Here is a 22,622-nt window from a genome sequence, read left to right as displayed (position 1 = left end):
CTCTGTCTGTCACACTAGTTCTGTATGTATGTATGTCTCACTAGTTTTGTGTCTCACTATTTCTCTCTCTCTATCTCTCCCACTAGTTCTGTCTGTATGTATGTCTCACTAGTTTTGTCTGTCTATCTCACTAGTTTGTCCTTCTTTCTATCTCTCTTTCTCTCTCTGTCTCTGACTGTCTCTTCGTCTCCTCCTCCTCTTACCCTTACCTCCTACTTACATGTAATCTCGTCTCATTACCAGGAGAACAAGATGTAACGGCACGCGCGTCCTGCCCTGTGCTCACCAAAGTACGAGGTGAATTCGACCCTCACCTCACCCCACCCCGTATCTCCATTAAAAACTTGAGCTTCTGACACGATAACACACATGAAACGTGGAATGGGGGGGGGTGAGAGCAACATACACCTGAGCTGGAGAGAGAGAGAGAGAAAGAAGATAAAAGAGAAAAAAAAAGAGAGTTCGAAGAGGAAATTCCCACCTCAGAAATAAGAATTTTTTTTTCTCTCCCCCTCTTTGAGTGTCTATTGGTCTTGTGTTTTCTGTGGGCCATTAGTTGCTGGAGTCAAGCCTGTGCTGTTGTGATTGGAGGTCAGGGGGAACTACCAAACATTGTATGCGTTGCCTGACGTCTGGTCGTGCAAAGGGGGAGATAATTACAAGTGTGAGTACCATGTGTGAGTTGTCTCGCCATTAGTGTAAAGAAATGTAGAACTTTTCTTTCTTTGTTGACTTACTTCTGTGATCATCATTTCAAGGTTTTTTGTTTGTTTGTTGTTTTTTGTTAACTAACTTCCGTCATCAGCGAGTGTCAACAATTAGCCGAGGGAGTGTGTAGCGTGCAATCGTGTGTGCGGTTCTTCCGGAGACTTTAATCGAGTCATGTTTTGAGGACAAGTGTGTTTACAGGTAACTGTGTCCACGACTTTTACCACATCTAGACTGTTGCATATGTACACGACAGTTTGTTGTCATTTGGGTGACTTATGAACAGAGAAACACTTCTCAAGATAAATACACATTTATGGAACTGCGAGCCGTTAATCCAATGAGCATCTTGTTTCCTTTCATTCCAGCAGGTTTATCAATGACTTTGACCCATGACTTTGACCAATAAAAGTGAATATGTGGACTCAGGTTTGACCTACATAGTTTGAAACATTTCAAGTAGACAAAGGTTTTGGTCTGGGTTTACTGTAAGACTATGACAGAACAGCTGTAGGTACATGATTTTATGCTATAATAATGGTTAAAATGACAATGTCTTCCATTCCGACTACGCAAACCGAGTGTAACTTCTAAATAACCTTCAACTCAAGATTTTTTAAATTGCTTTTATACAGCGCAACATGCTTATAGCCTGCTTAGTGTGTTATCGTCCAAGTTCTTTTGTCGACCTGTGTGGTAGAGGGGTATCTGGGAGAAGGTTTTCCTTGCAGCCTTTAGGCGTTAAGCAAACATAACTTAGCTCGACTCGGGTGTCGAACTGGAGCCCGCCTTGATAGGTAGTCAAGCGGCTTAAGTTTCTCAGTCACACATCCCTTATCAATAAGAAATAGAAAATAAAATTACCTGTGACGATCTAGATTATAGAGGTTAACCATAAACAAAACACACTCGGACAATTAACAAGAGTAAACCTGAGTGGTTGATACTGGGATAGATATGATACAGAGTATTAGACTATCACAGCGATATAATTTTTAAATATATTTTGAATATTACACCTTAAATATTTAAGTTCAAACAAGTGTTCTGAAAATTTTTTTCTTCAAATTCAATGTCTGTCAACTACATGTCTGTCAACAACTTGTCTGTCAACCTCTTCTCTATCAATCACATGTCTGTCAATCACATGTCTGTCAACTACATGTCTGTCAACAACTTGTCTGTCAACAACTTGTCTGTCAACAACTTGTCTGTCAACCTCTTCTCTATCAATCACTTGTCTGTCAATCACATGTCTGTCAACCACTTGATTGTCAACCACTTGTCTGTCAACCTCTTCTTTATCTATAACTTGTCTATCAATCACATGTCTGTCAATCACTTGTCTGTCAATCACTTGTCTGTCAACCACTTGTCTGTCAATCACTTGTCTGTCAACAACTTGTCTGTCAACATCTTCTCTATCAATCACTTGTCTGTCAATCACATGTCTGTCAATCACATGTCTGTCAACTACATGTCTGTCAACAACTTGTCTGTCAACAACTTGTCTGTCAACAACTTGTCTGTCAACCTCTTCTCTATCAATCACTTGTCTGTCAATCACATGTCTGTCAACCACTTGATTGTCAACCACTTGTCTGTCAACCTCTTCTTTATCTATCACTTGTCTGTCAATCACATGTCTGTCAATCACTTGTCTGTCAATCACTTGTCTGTCAACCACTTGTCTGTCAATCACTTGTCTGTCAACAACTTGTCTGTCAACATCTTCTCTATCAATCACTTGTCTGTCAATCACATGTCTGTCAATCACATGTCTGTCAACTACATGTCTGTCAACAACTTGTCTGTCAACCTCTTCTCTATCAATCACTTGTCTGTCAATCACATATCTGTCAACCACCTGTCTGTCATGACATGTCTGTCAACCACTTATCTGTCAACCACATATCTGTCAACCACTTTTCTGTCAACCAAATGTCTGTCAACCACTTATCTGCCAACCACATATCTGTCAACCACTTGTCTGTCAACCACCAATTTTCTGTCAATCACATATCTGTCAATAACTTGTCTGTCAACCACATGTCTGTAAACCACTTATCTGTCAACCACTTGTCAGTAAACCACCCCTTGTCTGTCAATCACATATCTGTCAATCACTTGTCTGTCAACCACATGTCAGTCAACAACATGTCTGTCAATAACATATCTGTCAACCACTTGTCTGTCAATCACTTGTCTGTCAATCACTTGTCTGTCAACCACATGTCTGTCAATCACATGTCTGTCAATCACGTGTCTGTCAATCACTTGTCTGTCAATCACGTGTCTGTCAATCACTTGTCTGTCAATCACATGTCTGTCAATTACATGTCTGTCAATCACGTGTCTGTCAATCACTTGTCTGTCAATCACGTGTCTGTCAACTACGTGTCTGCCAATCACTTATCCGTCAATCACTTGTCTGTCAATCACTTGTCTGTCAATCACTTGTCTGTCAACCACTTGTCTGTCAACCACTTGTCTGTCAACCACTTGTCTGTCAACCACTTGTCTGTCAACCACCACTTGTCTGTCAATCAATATATCTGTCAACAACTTGTCTGTCAACCAAATGTCTGTCAATCACTTGTCTGTCAACCACTTCTCTGTCAATCACATATCTGTCAACCAACACTTGTCTGTCAATCACTTCTCTGTCAATCACTTGTCTGTCAACCACCACTTGTCTGTCAATCACATATATGTCAACACCACTTGTCTGTCAATCACATATTTGTCAACCACTTGTCTGTCAATCACTTGTCTGTCAATCACTTCTCTGTCAATCACTTGTCTGTTAATCACATGTCTGTCAATCACGTGTCTGTCAATCACTTGTCTGTCAACTACTTGTCTGTCAATCACTTGTCTGTTAACTACTTGTCTGTCAATCACTTGTCTGTCAACCACTTGTCTGTCAATCACTTGTCTGTCAACCACTTGTCTGTCAACCACTTGTCTGTCAAGCACTTGTCTGTCAACTACTTGTCTGCCAACCACTTGTCTGCCAACCACTTGTTCGTCAACCACTTGTCTGTCAATCACTTGTCCGTCAACCACTTGTCTGATAATAACTTGTCTGTTTATCACTTATCTGTAAATCACTTATCTGTCAATCACTAGTCTACCAATCACTTGTCTGTCAATCACTTGTCTGTAAATCACTTGTCTGTCAATCACTTGTCTGTCAACTACTTGTCTGCCAATCACTTATCCATCAATCACTTGTCTGTCAACCACTTGTCTGTCAACCACTTGTCTGCCAACCACATGTCTGTCAACCACATGTCTGTCAACCACTTATCTGTTAACCACATGTCTGTCAATCACTTGTCTGTCAACCACTTGTCTGATAATAACTTATCTGTCAATCACTTGTCTGTCAACCACATTTCTGTCAATCACTTGTCTGTCAATAACTTGTCTGTCAACCACTTGTCTGTCAATCACATGTCTGTCAATCACATGTCTGTCAACTACATGTCTGTCAACAACTTGTCTGTCAACCTCTTCTCTATCAATCACTTGTCTGTCAATCACATATCTGTCAACCACCTGTCTGTCAATGACATGTCTGTCAACCACTTATCTGTCAACCACATATCTGTCAACCACTTTTCTGTCAACCAAATGTCTGTCAACCACTTATCTGCCAACCACATATCTGTCAACCACTTGTCTGTCAACCACCAATTGTCTGTCAATCACATATCTGTCAATAACTTGTCTGTCAACCACATGTCTGTCAATCACTTATCTGTCAACCACTTGTCCGTCAACCACTTGTCTGATAATAACTTGTCTGTTTATCACTTATCTGTCAATCACTTATCTGTCAATCACTAGTCTACCAATCACGTGTCTGTCAACCACTTGTCTGTCAATCACTTGTCCGTCAACCACTTGTCTGTCAATCACTTGTCTGTCAACCACTTGTCTGTCAACCACTTGTCTGTCAACCACTTGTCTGTCAACCACTTTTCTGTCAACCACCACTTGTCTGTCAATCAATATATCTGTCAACCACTTGTCTGTAAACCACATGTCTGTCAATCACTTGTATGTCAACCACTTCTCTGTCAATCACATATCTGTCAACCAACACTTGTCTGTCAATCACTTCTCTGTCAATCACTTGTCTGTCAACCACCACTTGTCTGTCAATCACATATATGTCAACACCACTTGTCTGTCAATCACATATTTGTCAACCACTTGTCTGTCAATCACTTGTCTGTCAACTACTTGTCTGTCAATCACTTGTCTGTCAACCACTTGTCTGTCAATCACTTGTCTGTCAACCACTTGTCTGTCAATCACTTGTCTGTCAATCACTTGTCTGTCAACTACTTGTCTGCCAACCACTTGTCTGCCAACCACTTGTCCGTCAACCACTTGTCTGTCAACCACTTGTCTGTCAATCACTTGTCTGTCAACCACTTGTCTGTCAATCACTTGTCTGTCAATCACTTGTTTGTCAACTACTTGTCTGCCAACCACTTGTCTGCCAACCACTTGTCCATCAACCACTTGTCTGTCAATCACTTGTCCGTCAACCACTTGTCTGATAATGACTTGTCTGTTTATCACTTATCTGTCAATCACTTATCTGTCAATCACTAGTCTACCAATCACTTGTCTGTCAACTACTTGTCTGACAATCACTTATCCGTCAATCACTTGTCTGTCAATCACTTGTCCATCAATCACTTGTCTGTCAACCACTTGTCTGTCAACCACTTGTCTGTCAACTTAACCATATGTCTGTCAATCACTTGTCTGTCAACCACTTGTCTAATAATAACTTGTCTGTCAATCACTTGTCTGCCAACCACATGTCTGTCATCCACATGCCTGTCAACCACATATCTGTCAACCAAATGTCTGTCAATCACTTATCTCTCAACCACATGTCTGGCAATCACTTGTCTGTCAATCACATGTCTGTCAACCACTTATCTGTCAACCACATGTCTGTCAATCACTTGTCTGTCAATCACTTGTCTGTCAATCACTTGTCTGTCAATCACTTGTCTGTCAATCACTTGTCTTTCAATCACTTGTCTGTCAACCACTTGTCTTTCAACCACATGTCTGTCAATCACTTGTCTGTCAACCACATGTCTGTCAATCACTTGTCTGTCAACCACTTGTCTGTCAACCACATGTCTGTCAATCACTTATCTGTCAATCACTTGTCTGTCAACAACTTGTTTGTCAACCACTTGTCTGTCAACCACTTGTCTGTCAATCACTTGTCTGTCAACCACATGTCTGTCAATCACTTGTCTGTCAACCACTTGTCTGTCAACCACTTGTTTGTCAACCACTTGTCTGTCAACCACATGTCTGTCAATCACTTATCTGTCAATCACTTGTCTGTCAACCACTTGTCTGTCAACCACTTGTCTGTCAACCACTTGTCTGTCAACCACTTGTCTGTCAATCACTTGTCTGTCAACCACTTGTCTGTCAATCACTAGTCTGTCAACCACATGTCTGTCAACCACTTTTCTGTCAACCACTTGTCTGTCAACCACATGTCTGTCAATCACTTATCTGTCAATCACTTGTCTGTCAACCACTTGTCTGTCAACCACTTGTCTTTCAATCACTTGTCTGTCAACCACTTGTCTGTCAACCACTTGTCTGTCAATCACTTGTCTGTCAACCACATGTCTGTCAATCACTTGTCTGTCAATCACTTGTCTGTCAACCAATTGTCTGTCAACCACTTGTCTGTCAATCACTTGTCTGTCAACTACTTGTCTGTCAATCACTTGTCTGTCAATCACTTGTCTGTTAATCACTTATCTGTCAACCACATGTCTGTCAATCACTTGTCTGTCAATCACTTCTCTGTGAATCACTTGTCTGTTAATCACTTATCTGTCAACCACTTGTCGGTCAATCACTTGTCTGTCAATCACTTGTCTGTCAATCACTTGTCTGTCAAACGATGTTTTGGTGTAATATTTGCGAATTGAACTTTTTGTCGAAGAAACCATTTTCTAGTGAAACCTTTGTGAACCAATTGTCTTCAACTGGGTGAACCAATTCTTGAGTGAATCTATTATCAAGTAAATCATTTGGCAAGTGAATTATTTTCCTGTGTACCATTTGTCCAACCAAGCAGTTATGAAGTGAACCATATGCTGAGTAAATAATGTGCCATCCAACACATTCAATGCAAGGATTATAGCTGAATTACTGTGGAAGAATTTCGGTGTGATCGGTGGATAGAGACATGTGCTCTCATTTAGTAATTTAATTAATTAAATAAATATCTGTTTCTGATTTGGTATGCTCTAGTCCCAGAACTTTACATATTTTGTTAGTTTTTAAAATTTAGCAACTATAGATCATCTGTAAACCATCAATAAATACGGTGTCCTTGGTAACCTTTCGTGATTATAATTTATTCTCGTAAATGATATAAGAGAGATGATTGGTTCTTGTGCTACTGATCACACGTGATACAACCAGAAGATACTGAATTATTGTAAACTAAAAATATTTTTTTAATGAAATACTTACGTTACTTCATAAGAGAAAATACGCGTGTCCCTGTAACAATCTTGTCACGAATTTTAAAGTCTGCTAAGTTGTACGTTTTTCTGGCTGATTTAGGAAACCCAATGCCATGCTCTAATGACAAAAGTGAAGAAGGAGAACTTGTAAGATTTTTTCCTAGCAAATGGAGAAAGAAACGTACCTATATCTTTGTGTCTTTAGAATGTTTCATTTAGGCTTTGTTTTCTGTTTGTCAATTCAATGTTTCATTTAGGCTTTGTTTTCTGTTTGTCAATTCAATGTTTCATTTAGGCTTTGTTTTCTGTTTGTCAATTCAATGTTTCATGTATCAGCCTATATACCTACTTTACTTTTCATTCTTCTGTCCTGAAGAGTCTCTAGCTTTAGTGATTTTACCCACAGTACTACCCTAATCAAATGTGAACATTTGTTTGTAATAAATCTCACGGCTCTGTTTTGCGTCTGTTCTAGTTTCTTTATATTTTCTGAGGGGTCTCGAACAGAGGATGCATATTTTAATATTGGGCTAAACATGTATACTAACCAAGGTACAATAGCATTGCAGTTTAATGTTCCTGTTTAATTCGTAAAAATGTCTTTTAATAAATCCGAATGCTTTTGATGGATTCTGAAATAATTTCGTCAATATGGGGATTCCATGATAACTTTTTTCATTTACCTTAAGACCTAGTTAGTTTAAGTAAGATTAGATGTAATGCAATACAAATTAGACATACACTTATTTTCAAAGATTCGTAAACACACTTGTGTTGACTGGACAAAAACAATACACACAATTATAAAAAGAGTTAGCTATAGTGACAGTATATACATAAAAGAAAGACATAAAAATATTTAAAATAAAACTTATTATCACGCGTAATTGTATCAATTGGTTTGGAATATGAAGTAACATCTTGATTCAAAGCCTCTATCAGCTCACCCTGGCTGTCTTTCTGTCTTAAACATTGTGTAGATTACACGTTGTTTCTCCCACACCTCATCTCAGATCAAGCCAAAATTCTGCTCAATTATTTTTTTAACAGGCAACACAAGAATCAATAAAAAAAATTACCAATTAGTTTATTGACTATTGGAAAAAAATTATTTTGCTTGGTATCTGGAACAATTTAAAGTAATTGTAATTGATTGAAGTGGTGGTATTAACTGAATTAGTCCCCTTTATAGGTCGTCGTGAGTCTGAGTGAACACAATGCTGAAAAATAGGTCGAGACTATTGAAATACTAGATAACTATACAATATTCCATGTTCATAAGCTCTTCACTATCTGAGTGGTTAGCGTGTTGGTTTGAGAAGCCTGAAAAGGCTTTAGCCATGAATTCGAATTCAGATCGTTTCTCTTTTTACATTTTTGTATAAAAGCTTTTTATTGTTATTCTAGACCTATTACAAATTTATTGCATGACTGATCCAACTAACTGATACAAGTACGCTTAATATAAGCATCTTTTACACCACTTTACGTATAATACAGTCACTGGCCGATCGCCTCACACCTGGTACAAACTATGAGACCAAAAAGTAAGGACCCCTTTCAGAGCATGCGGTCTAAAGAGAAGATAATCTTAGGTAGTCTGGTTCTATAGCCCACGGTTAACGAGGAGTTCATGTGACCATCCATCTTTAGTTTGTCTCCAACTAATGTCAGCTACCCATTACAGCTGGGTGGATTTAGAGGCACCCTAAAGAGCCCGAAATTAAAAATCTCAGTATTCACCTAGATTTGAACCCAGGACCCTCATGTTTGGATGCCAAGCACTTTACCACTCAGCCACCGCGCCTAACAAATGACCTGTTCTAAAATTACGCAAACTTTTAAAACTTGTTTCTATGAAATTAAATTTGAAATGTTTCTGACTTCTTTTACAAGCCTCTCTCTGCCTCTCTCTCTGCCTCTCTATCTGCCTCTCTCTCTGCCTCTGTCTCTCTCTCTCTCTGCCTCCTCTCTGCCTCTCTTTGCCTCTCTCTCTGCCTCTGTCTCTCTCTCTCTGCCTCTCTTTGCCTCCTCCCTTTCTCTCTGTCTCTCTCTCTCTGTCTCCTCTCTGCCCCTATCTCTCTTGATAGAGAGAGAGGGAAGGGGAAGAGAGAGGGGAAGAGTGAGAGATTGAGAGGTCAAGAGAAAGAGAGAGAGAGCGGGTGGATGTGAGGAAGAGAGAGAGACATAGAGAGTATTTCTAGTTGGAAAACGAAATTCTTCAGTAGAAAAGTTTGGCAAAGACATTATTTGGCTTCCAATAGGTTTCTTTTTACTTGTAAACTTTCATTTCAAAATTCTTTTTTTTTAAATCACATTTATAGCGATGTTAATCCACCTAGTTCAAATCTATGTGAATAGAAATGTGCTGAAATCTTCTCTTTTGTCAAGACATAAGCAGCATAGTATTTCGTGAAGATATAAAACTCTGGTTATGACAAAAGTGAATGATGTCTTTGTTTTCTTTTTCAAAGCTCTGTCGTATTGCAGTCTAGTTATCATTCACAATTTTGGAATTAATCAAGTAATAACTATTGACGTTTAAAAAAATGTAAAAGTTAATTAAATTCCACGTAGTAACTTTCACATTGAGTCATTGAGAAAGGGGGGGTTGGTGCCAACCACAAAAACGATTTAAAAGTTTTTACAAAGAAATGTTTTCAATAAGTCTTCGCCAGTGTGATTCTAGAAGTACATAAGCGAACTCTCTCCAGAGTAACTTTGAGTTGCTGAGTTAATATTGTTTTGTACGAACAAAAACAGGTCCACTATCATACGTCTTGAGGAACAAATCCAACTCCAAATGTAGCCAACTCCAAGTGTAGCCCAACTCCAAATGTAGCCAACTCTAAATGTAGCCAACTCCAAGATGTACCGTCTCTCACATCTGCCCGTCCTACTTGCTTTAAGTGACAGAGTGCGCCAGGGGAAAGAACTTTGGAAGCAGAAAGAGCAGGACAACGCTTGTCGTCGTTACCCGTTGTGAAGCTTGCCTCGGAATGGGATTAAATGCACTGATTAAAAAAACAAATTGAAGACAGGTGAATTAATGATGTAATATATCTGGGTTTTTTCTGCGTCTCCCATGCAGTGTGAACATGATAATAATTACATTTAAGACACTCAAGCAGGCGCGATCGTAACATTGTGTTTTGGTGGCGCTAGGAAAGGTTGGAAGGTTTTGACGTCTGGCAGGCATTGGCCTAACTTGAGCTTCGGCTTTTGGTGTATTGCTTAATATAATCAAATATTATTCAACAATCCTTCACATCTTCTGTCACTTCTAGTTTTAACACGCAATAAACTCAGACTTAAATTAAAATAACAAGAAGAAAAATAAAAACTAGTTCTAAAAAAATGCTTATATTAAGTGTAATTGTATCAATTAGTTTGGACCAGTCATGCAATTGATTGACCTAAACATACATTTAAAAAACGATTATGTAAACATTCACAAAGAATACCCTTTTCCCCAACTGGTCCAGACAAGTGATAGGATCATAGCGTACTGAGAAAGTGATAGGATCATAGCGTACTGAGAAAGTGATAGGATCATAGCGTACTGAGAAAGTGATAGGATCAGAGCGCACTGAGAAAGTGATAGGATCATAGCGTACTGAGAAAGTGATAGGATCATAGCGTACTGAGAAAGTGATAGGATCATAGCGTACTGAGAAAGTGATAGGATCATAGCGTACTGAGAAAGTGATAGGATCATAGCGTACTGAGAAAGTGATAGGATCATAGCGTACTGAGAAAGCTAAAAGCCTAACAAAACAATAGCTAAAAATATTTCTATAGCACAGATTTATATGTCTGAGTCTATCATATATAGAGATTATAGTTACATGACTGATCCAAACTAAGTGATACAATTACACTTAACTTAAGCCTAGTGTTTCAAAAAATTATTTTGTTTTGTTTTTCTTGTTAAAATTTATTTTGTCTTTCGCCCTTCTTTTTTTTAAGGGTTTGGGCCTCCTTTGTGTCTTCCTCTGGGCTTTTGGGTGTCTGGGAACTCTAGGAGGGGGTCACCAGTTTGAAATATCCTGTATACATGTATATTTACATCTATATCTGGCAGGTGGAGGTAGCTTCACTTTCTGTTGGTGGTTGATGAACACAAATAACATACAGGAAGTGACGTCATTTCCCGGAGCCTTCAGAATCTAATCTTCACAATTTGGTCCAGGCAGGGGGAAAGACTATGTACAGCCGTCGCCCCTCCTGGGACCATACTAGTACTTTCAAATCGGTAAGTCTAAATTAGAATGGGTAAAACACAACAAACAACAGTCTAGATATAAGGAATGTTCTTTGGACTGGGGGGAGGGGGGAAGACTGACTGGCGCTCTGATGTATATTAATAATGGCAATGTCTTCGATTCCGACAATTAGGGATGAGTACATTTTCTATGAGACCTAATACAGACAAAACTACATAAAGCCAATCTCTATAATAGCCAGTTCCCAGGATACGTTTTTACTTTGTTCTGATGATCTCTCCAAAATAACAAGCACCCAACTTGTGACCCAAGTATGTTCTGTGTAGGACGAACATTACAAAGAGATATAACAGTCATAAATTACTAAGTTTATTTATTTTATTTATTTTTTGTTTTCTTTTGTCGCTCCACCGTCCACTTTTTAAAAATGTCTAAACCGGAAGTAAACACGATTGAAAGATGTATGTATCCGATAAGTTTCTTGTCGGTCGATGTGATTTGATCTTTCCAGGAACTGTTTCCTCTCCCCTTCACTCCTGTAATACAATCTGTTGAACTTAAACATGGCTCTGTGTCATGTCTATCAACACGTGGCTAAAAGCATGCAGTCTTGTCCATTGTATCGAGTGACTTGTTCATTCACTTATTAGTTCAACACAAATATAGTTCAGCCTCAAACAAAAAGCCAAACAAACAAAACACTAAAATGTTTGTTTAAATAAAATGTATCTAAGGGGGAGAACTCTACATTACAACTATATCTCTCAGTAATGTAGAATAAATTTCCCTTTTTTTTCAATATCAAACAAAATAATAAATTACCAATATTTAATTGACCAATCGGTAAATTTTTTAATTGATTCATGCTCTTTTTTTAGGGTAAAATAAATAATTTTAGAAAGTTTGAACTTGATCCGAGAATGGGTGTGGGAGAAATGACATGTACAATTACGTAAGGGGACACAACCCCACATATTTAGACGCATGTCTATTAATACTGAAAGATTTTTTGCCATTGTTGGTATCAAACAAAATAAATAATTACTAGTAATTGATTTATTAATTGAATATATTTTTTTTTACATTCATGTTACTTACAACAAATAATTGTGTCAAGTCGATCAAGAATGTGTATGTGAGAAATAACATGTTCACATTTTATGTTACCAGAGTGATTTGACATAAACATTGTAACAACAAAAAGCTCTGGTTCGACACGTGACTTTTGTGTGGGTCCATTTATTTGAATGTGAAAACGTTGTAGAATTCTTTCGCCTGCCTAGATAGTCAATCAGCTAGAGTGTTTAACCGAGGTCCGTCATTATAGTAGGCCTGAACACTGACATACAACGTCACAACCTGTGGGCAGTTTAGACCAACAGCCCGTTGACACCCCACATGTCCGTATGATCATTCACCAGTCATTCACCAGTCATTTAACAGTCATTTAACAGTCATTCAACCGCCATTTAACAGTCATTCAACAATCATTCAACAGTCATCCAACAGTCATTCAACTTTTATTCAACTGTCATTTAACAGTCATTTAACAGTCATTAACCACTCTTTTAACAGTCATCCAACAGTCATTCAACAGTCACCCATCAGTCCTTTACCAGTCCTTCACCAGTCATTCACACAGTCATCCAACAGTCATTCAACAGTTATTCAACTGTCATTTAACAGCCATTCAACAGTTATTCACCACTCTTTCAACAGTCATCCAACAGTCTTTTAACGGTCCCTCACCACTCTTTCAAAAGTCATACATTCAACTGTCATTTAACAGTCATTCAACAGTCCTTTAATAGTCATCCAACAGTCATTTGCCACTCTTTCAACAGTCATTTAATAGTCATCCAACAGTCATTTAACAGTCATTCAACAGTCATCATCCAATTTTTGAAATCAAACTCTTTCATTGGTCTTTTTCCTTTAGTATCTAAAAGATTTGTTCAGAGGTGATACGTTTCTTCCAACTACCCCTAGACATCACTTCCAGATGGTCAAACCAAAAAAAAACCCCCACAAAAACTTAAAGATGTACTACTCAAGTGTTCAGATAGAGCAGTGTAGATAGCAACACTCCCAAGTGGTTAGATAAAGTCATACTTAGATAGTCGCGTGTCTCAGGCCAGGTTATGCTAGTAGATGTGTGTGTGTATGTGTGTGTGTATGTGTGAGGTGGAGGTGAGGCTGTTAGAAGTTACGGGAGGAGGCGGAATGGGCGATAAACAGGAAACAGCTGGGAACATTTCTGTGGACCAGGTACTCACGGAATATAATGGTCGGGACTAATTTATTCTGTGATGACATTTAATTAGCGTGCATTTAATAAGGTCTCAAATTGATGAATCCTGGATACACCAAAGCAAACGTTGTTTTAAATATAAATATCAAACTGCTGTTGATCTCATAGGAGTTGCTTTTTTAAAGGGCTGTGGCAAAAACCGCTCATTTTTAAAAAAAAATCTTTGATTCGTTATTTAGCTCGTGCTGAGCCCTGTTTGCTGAGCACCTGTAGACCACTACGTAAATATCATAGACATTGCCACACCAATGATAGGGCGTAAGCGCACAGAGAAATAGACTAGTAGCTTCAAGATGAAATTTCGCACAATTATTTCTTTTACCTGACATACTAAGATTCCATTAAAAAAATTGAACCAATTATTTAATAATTATTGGTAATTAAGAAATTGTACATGACCGATGTCGTAGTATAAGTTGAACAAGTCCCCTTTATACTTTGTAGAGAGAAATAAGTCACCGCTTTTAAAGTTTGAAGCTAACAAAGTTCCCCTTTCAGACCTTGCGATCTATAGGACAGATGATGTAAAGGTCATCTGTTTCTACGGACCACGGTTAATGAGGGTATCATGTGGTCATTACAACGACCATTCCCCAACTAAAATCAGGTATGAGGGTGCCATGTGGCCAGTACAACGACCATTCCCCAACTAAAATCAGGTATGAGGGTGCCATGTGGCCAGTACAACGACCATTCCCCAACTAAAATCAGGTATGAGGGTGTCATGCGGCCAGTACAACGACCATTCCCCAACTAAAATCAGGTATGAGGGTGTCATGATGAGGCTTGATCTCTCGAGTTCGAATTCTGATCGTTCAACATTTTTTTTTATTGCACTTAAATAAGCGATCACGGTAACATTCACACAGATACATGCTTCTCCCCCCCCCCCCTTTTTTTTACGCTCAATATAAGCTTTCTCTTTTAAAGTATTTTTTTTATTTATTTTCTTGTTTTTATGATTAAAATGGCTACTTTCTGGATAATAACTACCATTCATGTCCTAAGAAAAAGTCATACCCTTTGGTGAAGTATATCGAGTTGCATACAAAATGCATTATTTCTTTATCTAGAAAATCAGTAAATTATTACGTATAACAAAAATACACTTAATTTTAATATTTATACAATTTATAACTTTAGTATGTTAAATGAAAAGCCGTAAGCAAAGAAGTTAAACATATTGTCTATCAATTATTTTATTTCAATGTCATATTTTTTAAATTCAATTTTTGCTCTTTACTTTTCATAGTTCATAGTTTTAAAAATGATGTATTTTATTTTTGAAAAAGGGCGTTACATATTTCATTTCAAAACAAAAACAAGAACCACTCGCTTCGGAAGAGAACAAGTCAAACTGTTGCATCAGAAGTTTGCAAGCTGCAAAATATCTTTTGGCTAGTGTTTGAGTTCTTTACTGAACTGATTTACTTTTGGCTAGTGTTTGAGTTCTTTACTGAACTGATTTACTTTTGGCTAGTGTTTGAGTTCTTTACTGAACTGATTTACTTTTGGCTAGTGTTTGAGTTCTTTACTGAACTGATTTACTTTTGGCTAGTGTTTGAGTTCTTTACTGAACTGATTTACTTTTGGCTAGTGTTTGAGTTCTTTACTGAACTGATTTACTTTTGGCTAGTGTTTGAGTTCTTTACTGAACTGATTTACTTTTGGCTAGTGTTTGAGTTCTTTACTGAACTGATTTACTTTTGGCTAGTGTTTGAGTTCTTTACTGAACTGATTTACTTTTGGCTAGTGTTTGAGTTCTTTACTGAACTGATTTACTTTTGGCTAGTGTTTGAGTTCTTTACTGAACTGATTTACTTTTGGCTAGTGTTTGAGTTCTTTACTGAACTGATTTACTTTTGGCTAGTGTTTGAGTTCTTTACTGAACTGATTTACTTTTGGCTAGTGTTTGAGTTCTTTACTGAACTGATTTACTTTTGGCTAGTGTTTGAGTTCTTTACTGAACTGATTTACTTTTGGCTAGTGTTTGAGTTCTTTACTGAACTGATTTACTTTTGGCTAGTGTTTGAGTTCTTTACTGAACTGACAGAGCTGCCATAGCACGAAAATCTAATAGCCGCTTTCACCAGAATAAGTCAATAGTTTTATTTTTCTTTTCCACAAAATGTAGAAGTCTATAAAGGGAAACAAAATCCAACTATTTTCTGATATTCTAGTCACTAAATGTACATCATGTATTACAGATAGCGCTTTCAGCAGTATTTTTTTCTTCGTTTGAATTATCTAAATTTAGCTCAAACAGATAGATAGCAGCTTAAAAAAACAACAAATTTATGCAGGTGAGTTCGAGCCTCGTTTAATATTTGGAATGATAGAGTTAAAACTTTGTACTTTTGTATGTTTCTTCCTGTACAGGCTAGTAGTGGTATAAGTGTACTCCGATGATCATCCTGATAATAACGAAACCCCAAATGCAGCTGCTATTCAACTTAAAAACAGTTGCGTCCATAGAATAATGTATCAAAACACTTAAAATAAGAAAGATTTTGATGCAATTTTAATATTAAAAATAAATATTTGTTTGTTTTTTTTTTATTTGTAGTCTCTATATATCTTAATCCCCCTATCTATGTATGTTTCTATCTATTGACTTTTGGAGGAAGAAAAAATTAGAAAATCTAATATCTTGTAATTTATCAGGGAACCAATAAGCTTATTCTTCTTGTAACGCCATTGGATTTGTAAAGGTCTAGGGATGGTTGAGATATGAATAATAGGTTAGGATGGGATGGGGTGGGGAAGAGTAATCAAGATTAATGTTATTGTAACTACGAGAGTGTTTATTATGCCATAGTTAAAACAAAAATCCACGCATGACTTTAAAAGTCACAAAAAGTATTTTATGTAGTCTTTTTTTTTCTTTTCTAAGCGACCTTTCACTAAAATCAAGAAATATTTCTGAATACTTTTATTTTTACACCTGAGAAAACGTCATTACAACTATTCAAGGGACACTACTTACAGACAACATTCTCTGACTTAATCATAGGTTTAGTTATTTCTCTTTGTCTTTACATCCGCTACTAACACATTTTTTCATTTATTTTTTTTTTACTTAACACACAATCAATTTCACTTATGTAAATAATATTTTTCCTTATTTTCTAGACCAATAGTTGGTACTTTCAAATCAAGCTTTGCGTATCATTCAATCTCCAACACTGAAAGCTATTGAGAAAGTCTTTCAATACAAATGGTAATCATCTAAAAACTTGTCATAATGGTGTCATAATGGTGTCATGATGGTGTCATGATGGTGTTTTGAAGTAGTCGCTGGCTTCTAGTGTGTGTGTCTAATGCTTACATATTGCATTGCTTTATTGGTGCTAACACTTGAGACGCTTTTCTTGTGCTCATTCTAGTTGCTTCTAGTTGCTGTTGGCTTGGGAGAGAGAGGGTGGGGCTAGTTGTTGTTGGCTTGGGAGAGAGAGGGTGGGGCTAGTTGTTGTTGGCTTGGGAGAGAGAGGGTGGGGCTAGTTGTTGTTTGTAACATTCTTGCTTCTCCATGTAGCTAATGCTGTTTATATTCTTATCTTATCTTATCTTATATTTCCAGATGTTCGTGTTTCCGCATTCATGTTTCTTGATGTCTCTTTCCAACTTTTGATTGGATCTATGACACAACCTGTGTTAATGATTTATTTAAAATTTACAATCAGATGTATCTCTAAAAAAAAAACGAAACATGAATATCTTATCTTATCTTATAATTACACATTTTCCTTCAAAAGAGGAGATGATTACGTCTAATACTTAGTCATGCATGTCTATTAGAGACTTAAGCTCTGCTAAATCATTATTTTTCCTGGATGATTCAGTCTTGTTTCAAGTCTGTTGAAGAAGGAGCATTTGTACAAATTTGATCTTTATACATTCGTCACGTATGTGCTTTTATTTTGTGTCTGGGTATTTATTACGTTTTGCATTTGTAAATTAGGTTGAGGGTTTTATGTATAAATGCTAATTTACTTTTGAGTCTTCTGTCCTGAAGGGTCTCTTAAGTTGAGAGATTTTACTAGCTGTTACTCTAATCAAATGTGAATATTCGTTTGTTGATTTTCAATAATAATTTATACAGAATTGAAAGATACTATCTTTTTATCATATTTTCTGATTCTTAAAAGAAACATACGAATCCTTACTCCGAATTAAAATTTTTAAAATTGAATTTACTCCTAACTCTAGAAATATTAGATGCATTTTAAATAATTATTTTTTCCATTTTAGCAGTGTCTATTTCATAGTCAACTAACTGCTTTGACATGTTCCTACTATAAGTCTATATCGTTAAAATGTATGTTATTTATATGTATGCCATTAAAATAATATTGCACTAATGGACTAATAACTTTTGATTAAATATGATCCTGTTTCATAGTATTTTAAGTTAAACCTGCGCTTATTTGTAAGTCTTATACAATTCACATGTTTTAAATTATTTTTTTTTTTTACTTTACTTTTTAAAATTATGTTACAAAGTTCCTTTAGTAGTTTTTTAATGAAAATGTTGTTTTATTCAATGTTGTAAAATATGATATTTTGTATAGTTCGTCTGTCAGTGTCTGTCAGTGTGTGTGAGTGTAGAATTAAGTAAATTAGCTTGGACTTTTAGGTATTAAGGTAAAATATTGTTATACTTAGTAAAACTTACTTTTTTATTTTATAAATCAGTTTATACTTCTAAACAACAACAAGGAAGGTCAATACATGTACTATTGTCTACAGCAGAGTTTCATTTTTTTGACCCTTTGCCAGTTTTCATTTGCCACATTTTGACCTGATATTTTACCTTAAATATCACAATATATATAATTGGTGCAGTAATTGACAAATTTACATAGCTAAAATATATTTGATTGTCATATTCAACGCAGACAAACAATATATTTTTTACAAATATCTTTATCAATTTTCAATTAGTAGACATACTTTTAATTTTAATATGTATTATTTTTTTTAGTTTTACTAATAATATAAACTAATTATTATTTTTATTTTTGTTATTTTTAGCCTTCCTACGACAGATATGGCAGCTTGTCCAGTGGCAGGACCTACGGGACGGTGAGTAGCCTTTACGTCATGTCACAGTCATGTCAAAGATTGTCACGATAGTGAATGACATGTCAGTGTATATTAGAGTGTGAATTTGTTTGACCCAAGGCGGATGTAGTGTCTTACTTCAGACCGTGCACTAGCAAGACATTTAGATGTACCTGTAACTATATGGCAGTGACTTTTATTACATTATTGTAGCCGCTAAGGTGTAGCGGGTAGCCCAGTAACAATATCAGCCTAGAGCAGGAACTATCTTCAGCCACACTATCGCAATCGGGATTCATAATACACAGGGACTCAATTTGAGTGTAACAAAAAACTATCATTTAGATTCAGCACAGCATACGTATACGATAAAGTGTTTAAACTATAACAATATATCCAGTAATGAAAGAAATATTAATTATATATTACACTTCAATTTACTATTGAGCTTATATTAACATCTTACTATATAAAATAGTATCATCTTATCTTATAGATTACAGACGTTACTTTAAAAAAGTTGTTAATTTCGCCCTACGCATTTCAATGTTTCAATCTAGTCATGCATGCTTATCAGTAGTTATCTGCTAAGTCGTTGGTTTTCCTGGCTGATTCAGGCAACCCATTCCATTTTCTAATGTCACTAGGGAATGACAAAAAAAATAATTTAGTGAATCAGATAACTTCTAGTAGTAAAATCGACGTTTTCATTTTTAACAATAAAATCCAGACTTTCCCTGATGTGTGTCAGTACTCTATGTCGACTAATGTCTTCTACATTTACGTCTTCCGGTCACATGATCGTCTTCAAAATCTTTCATTTCTCATGTATTAGCTCCAAATATAATTCAATAATTTTCTATATCATTGTGCCTTGCTTTATAGTCTTAACACTAACTGATATTTGTACACATATCGACTGACTCGGTCTGAAACAAGTTTTGAACACCTTGCTTCCCCCACTCCTCATTCGGGGGTCACAAGTTGAAACTTTGTAAAATTATTCCTAGTTTCTAACACAACATGAATCAATTAAAAAGAATAAAATAATTAGTCAACTAAATAGTGATAATTTAGAAATGTCTGTTTATTACCGAAAAAGGTAAATAAATCTTACAGGATATGGGTGTGAATGTCCATTTGGATAGTTCCTTTTTTTTTTCAACAGTATTAGTGAATAAGTCTATTACGACTTCCATTTCTTCGTTTAGAGACAGAACTCTTCAGTTTGAACTCCGTCGTTTGTTTTCCGGCATTGTCGCTGAGCGTATGAAGCACCACACGAGTGTTTGTCTGTCAGCTTACAGCAAGTCTGTCTTTCTGTCTTTCTGTCTTTCTGTCTGTCTGTCTTTCTGTCTTTCTGTCTTTCTGTTATTTCTCCCACACGACCCCAGCCAATCTCGGATCTAGCTAAATTTTAGCACACTTATTTTTTTTTACCTGATAAGACAAGAATCAATTAAAAAATATTAACCATTTAGTTCATTAATTATTGGTAATACATTATTTTGTTTGGTATCTGGAACAAGGGAAAAAAATTTTACTTGGCTTAAGTAAACTGAATTAGTCCCCTTTATAGGTCTTCTTCTGAGTCTAGGTGAACAAAACATGAAAAATAGGACTAGACTATAGAAACAATTGATAACTATACAATCCTCACTGTTCAAATCTTCTCCACTAGCAGAGTGGTTACTGTGTTCGCATAAGAAGCTTAAGAAGGCTTGAGCCATGAATTCAAATTCCGGTCATTCCCCTCCCCCCCTTTTATATTTTATTAATGTTTTTTTTTTTTATTGTTAGTCTAGAATTTTTACAAATTTAATTACATAACTGATCAAAATTAATTGATGTAATTATGCTTAATATAAACTTTCCTTTTTCAAAAGTATTTTTTTTTTTTACTTTCTTGTTTTTCTTTAAACTGTAAAATACCTGGTCCAATGTTTTGTATTGATGTTTTTGTAGATACAAAATCTTTTAGACTTTTCAATATGATTTTTAACAAGACTTCGTTGGGTTGACTTAGAGCTGGACAATACAGTAGTTTTGGCAGAGTTGCAAATTACTTTTCTTTGGCAGGGTGATGATGAGTGACTGGGCTTAGGCCATTTTCCAGGTTGCCAGATCTTGTAGCAAATCATAGTGATTTTCCTTTATCAGGACTTTCACCGCTGATGCTACTTCCAAGCGAAGAATTGGATAGTCGTCAGTGTTGGGTACTGCTTGGACGTTTAGTAACTCTGGATCTCCTTACGTTTTAAAGTAAATCTAAACAGAATAAAATCAGACACTAGCAACACATTTCAATGTAATACTCTATGACATTAAGCCAAGACACATCGTTCTTAGACTTACGAAAAGAAGATGTAAAATAAATAAATAAACCTGCCATCCTAAATAGGCGTGACTGTAGATCTTGATTGTAAGTTTGTCTAACATTCTTCCTTAATCTTTAGCTTTAAGTACCACGTATTAGTCTAAGACATGGAACCCAGACTGTACACATAAAGGTGACACGACATCAATGATCCATATTTTTGTATTGTAATAACTACAGAGCTGCAAACAGACTTTTCATTCTAAGAAGAAACGTCTATTACAAATTACCACACACACACACACACACAGAGAAAGACACGGGCACCTCAAAACATTTCAGTAGAACAAATGTTAAAGAACATGACAGACGAGTAAACTATAATGAGTTGATAGAGCGGCGGCAGGAGTATCACTAAGAATGTTATTTCGATTTCCAGAAGTTGTATTTAAAAGTAGCTGTATCTCTCCCTGAGCTCCATGACATGACTCTCTGCGGCTCTGACTTGTGGTGGCACGCTGTGACTCTTTTGTCATAAAGTTCAAAGAAGCGTGGACGCCATGTGCTAAGGGAAACAACGCCCTTCAACTTACACATCACCAACACACACACACACACCTTCCAGAAAGAAAGGCGTAACGTCCCTCATACAGGTGTGCGTGCATAGAGCGTAAATTGTTGGACACATGGTGACCTGTTAAACTTCTGTAGCACTTGTTATGAACCCGCTGCATTGTCCACCTGATGAGTTAACAATCCCCCCCCCACCAGTTTCTTTTTTCACCTACCACCTAGGACACACACAAAATTCACCCTTCGTATGAAATACATTTATTGATGCAGCTGGCCCTTGAAAGCACAAGCGTTTCAGTATTGACCAATTCACACACATACACAGGCCAAGAAAGAAACTTTAAAAGAAATGCACACACGCCCACATGTATATTGACTGTAGCACATACACACACACACTGTACTCACACACTAGCACACTTGCACACCTAAGTCATATATTAAGTGCACAGAGATGCGGGGACGCCGGGGAGCAGGGTTGTTTTCGGCGGCCTGTCAGATATCAAGAAGAATAAATAACTTCCTCCAACGCTTTGATACTGTTGCCAAGGTAACGGGCGAAAAAAAAAAAGGTTGGACTAGAAGACGTAGGGGTGAGGGAGGGAGGTCAGGTTTCTTTTGATGCTGATGGTGGGGGGCGGACAAGGAGATGAGGCAACTGGAAACAGGTGCGTATTGGTAAGGTAAAGGTTTGCACTAGATAGTCGGTAGAGTTCCAAAGTTGTGTTTGATACCAAGTTAATTAAGGAAAATAGACATCAAAATGACATGGAAACAATTGAAACGATTTGATGACACCTACTGAAAGAAAATATTGGATTATGGTGGAGATTTGAACAAATAATATATATATATATACTAGACATATGTTACCCGCGACCCGC

At 36.7% G+C, this 22,622-nt stretch overlaps 1 protein-coding gene across 3 annotated transcripts in view; it reads left to right on the top strand.

Moving 5' to 3' along the window:
* Positions 1–506: 506 nt before the first annotated feature.
* The window catches only part of LOC106072235 (FH1/FH2 domain-containing protein 3-like), a 187,610-nt gene continuing 165,494 nt past the window's right edge, over positions 507–22,622 (top strand). The window contains exons 1-3 of one of the 3 annotated variants that reach the window (XM_056036671.1): positions 507–664; positions 11,332–11,502; positions 18,819–18,869. In XM_056036671.1, coding sequence (XP_055892646.1) covers positions 11,455–11,502; positions 18,819–18,869 — 99 coding nt within the window. In that variant the 5' untranslated portion in view covers positions 507–664; positions 11,332–11,454. Of the gene's footprint in view, positions 665–694; positions 910–11,331; positions 11,503–16,916; positions 17,005–18,818; positions 18,870–22,622 lie in introns of those variants that run through there. The other 2 variants (XM_056036672.1, XM_056036674.1) reach the window with 2 other exon arrangements.

The sequence above is a fragment of the Biomphalaria glabrata genome, chromosome 7 (assembly GCF_947242115.1).
Source record: "Biomphalaria glabrata chromosome 7, xgBioGlab47.1, whole genome shotgun sequence".
Classification (NCBI taxonomy): Eukaryota; Metazoa; Mollusca; class Gastropoda; family Planorbidae; genus Biomphalaria; species Biomphalaria glabrata.
This window is presented reverse-complemented; position numbering and strand designations above follow the sequence as displayed.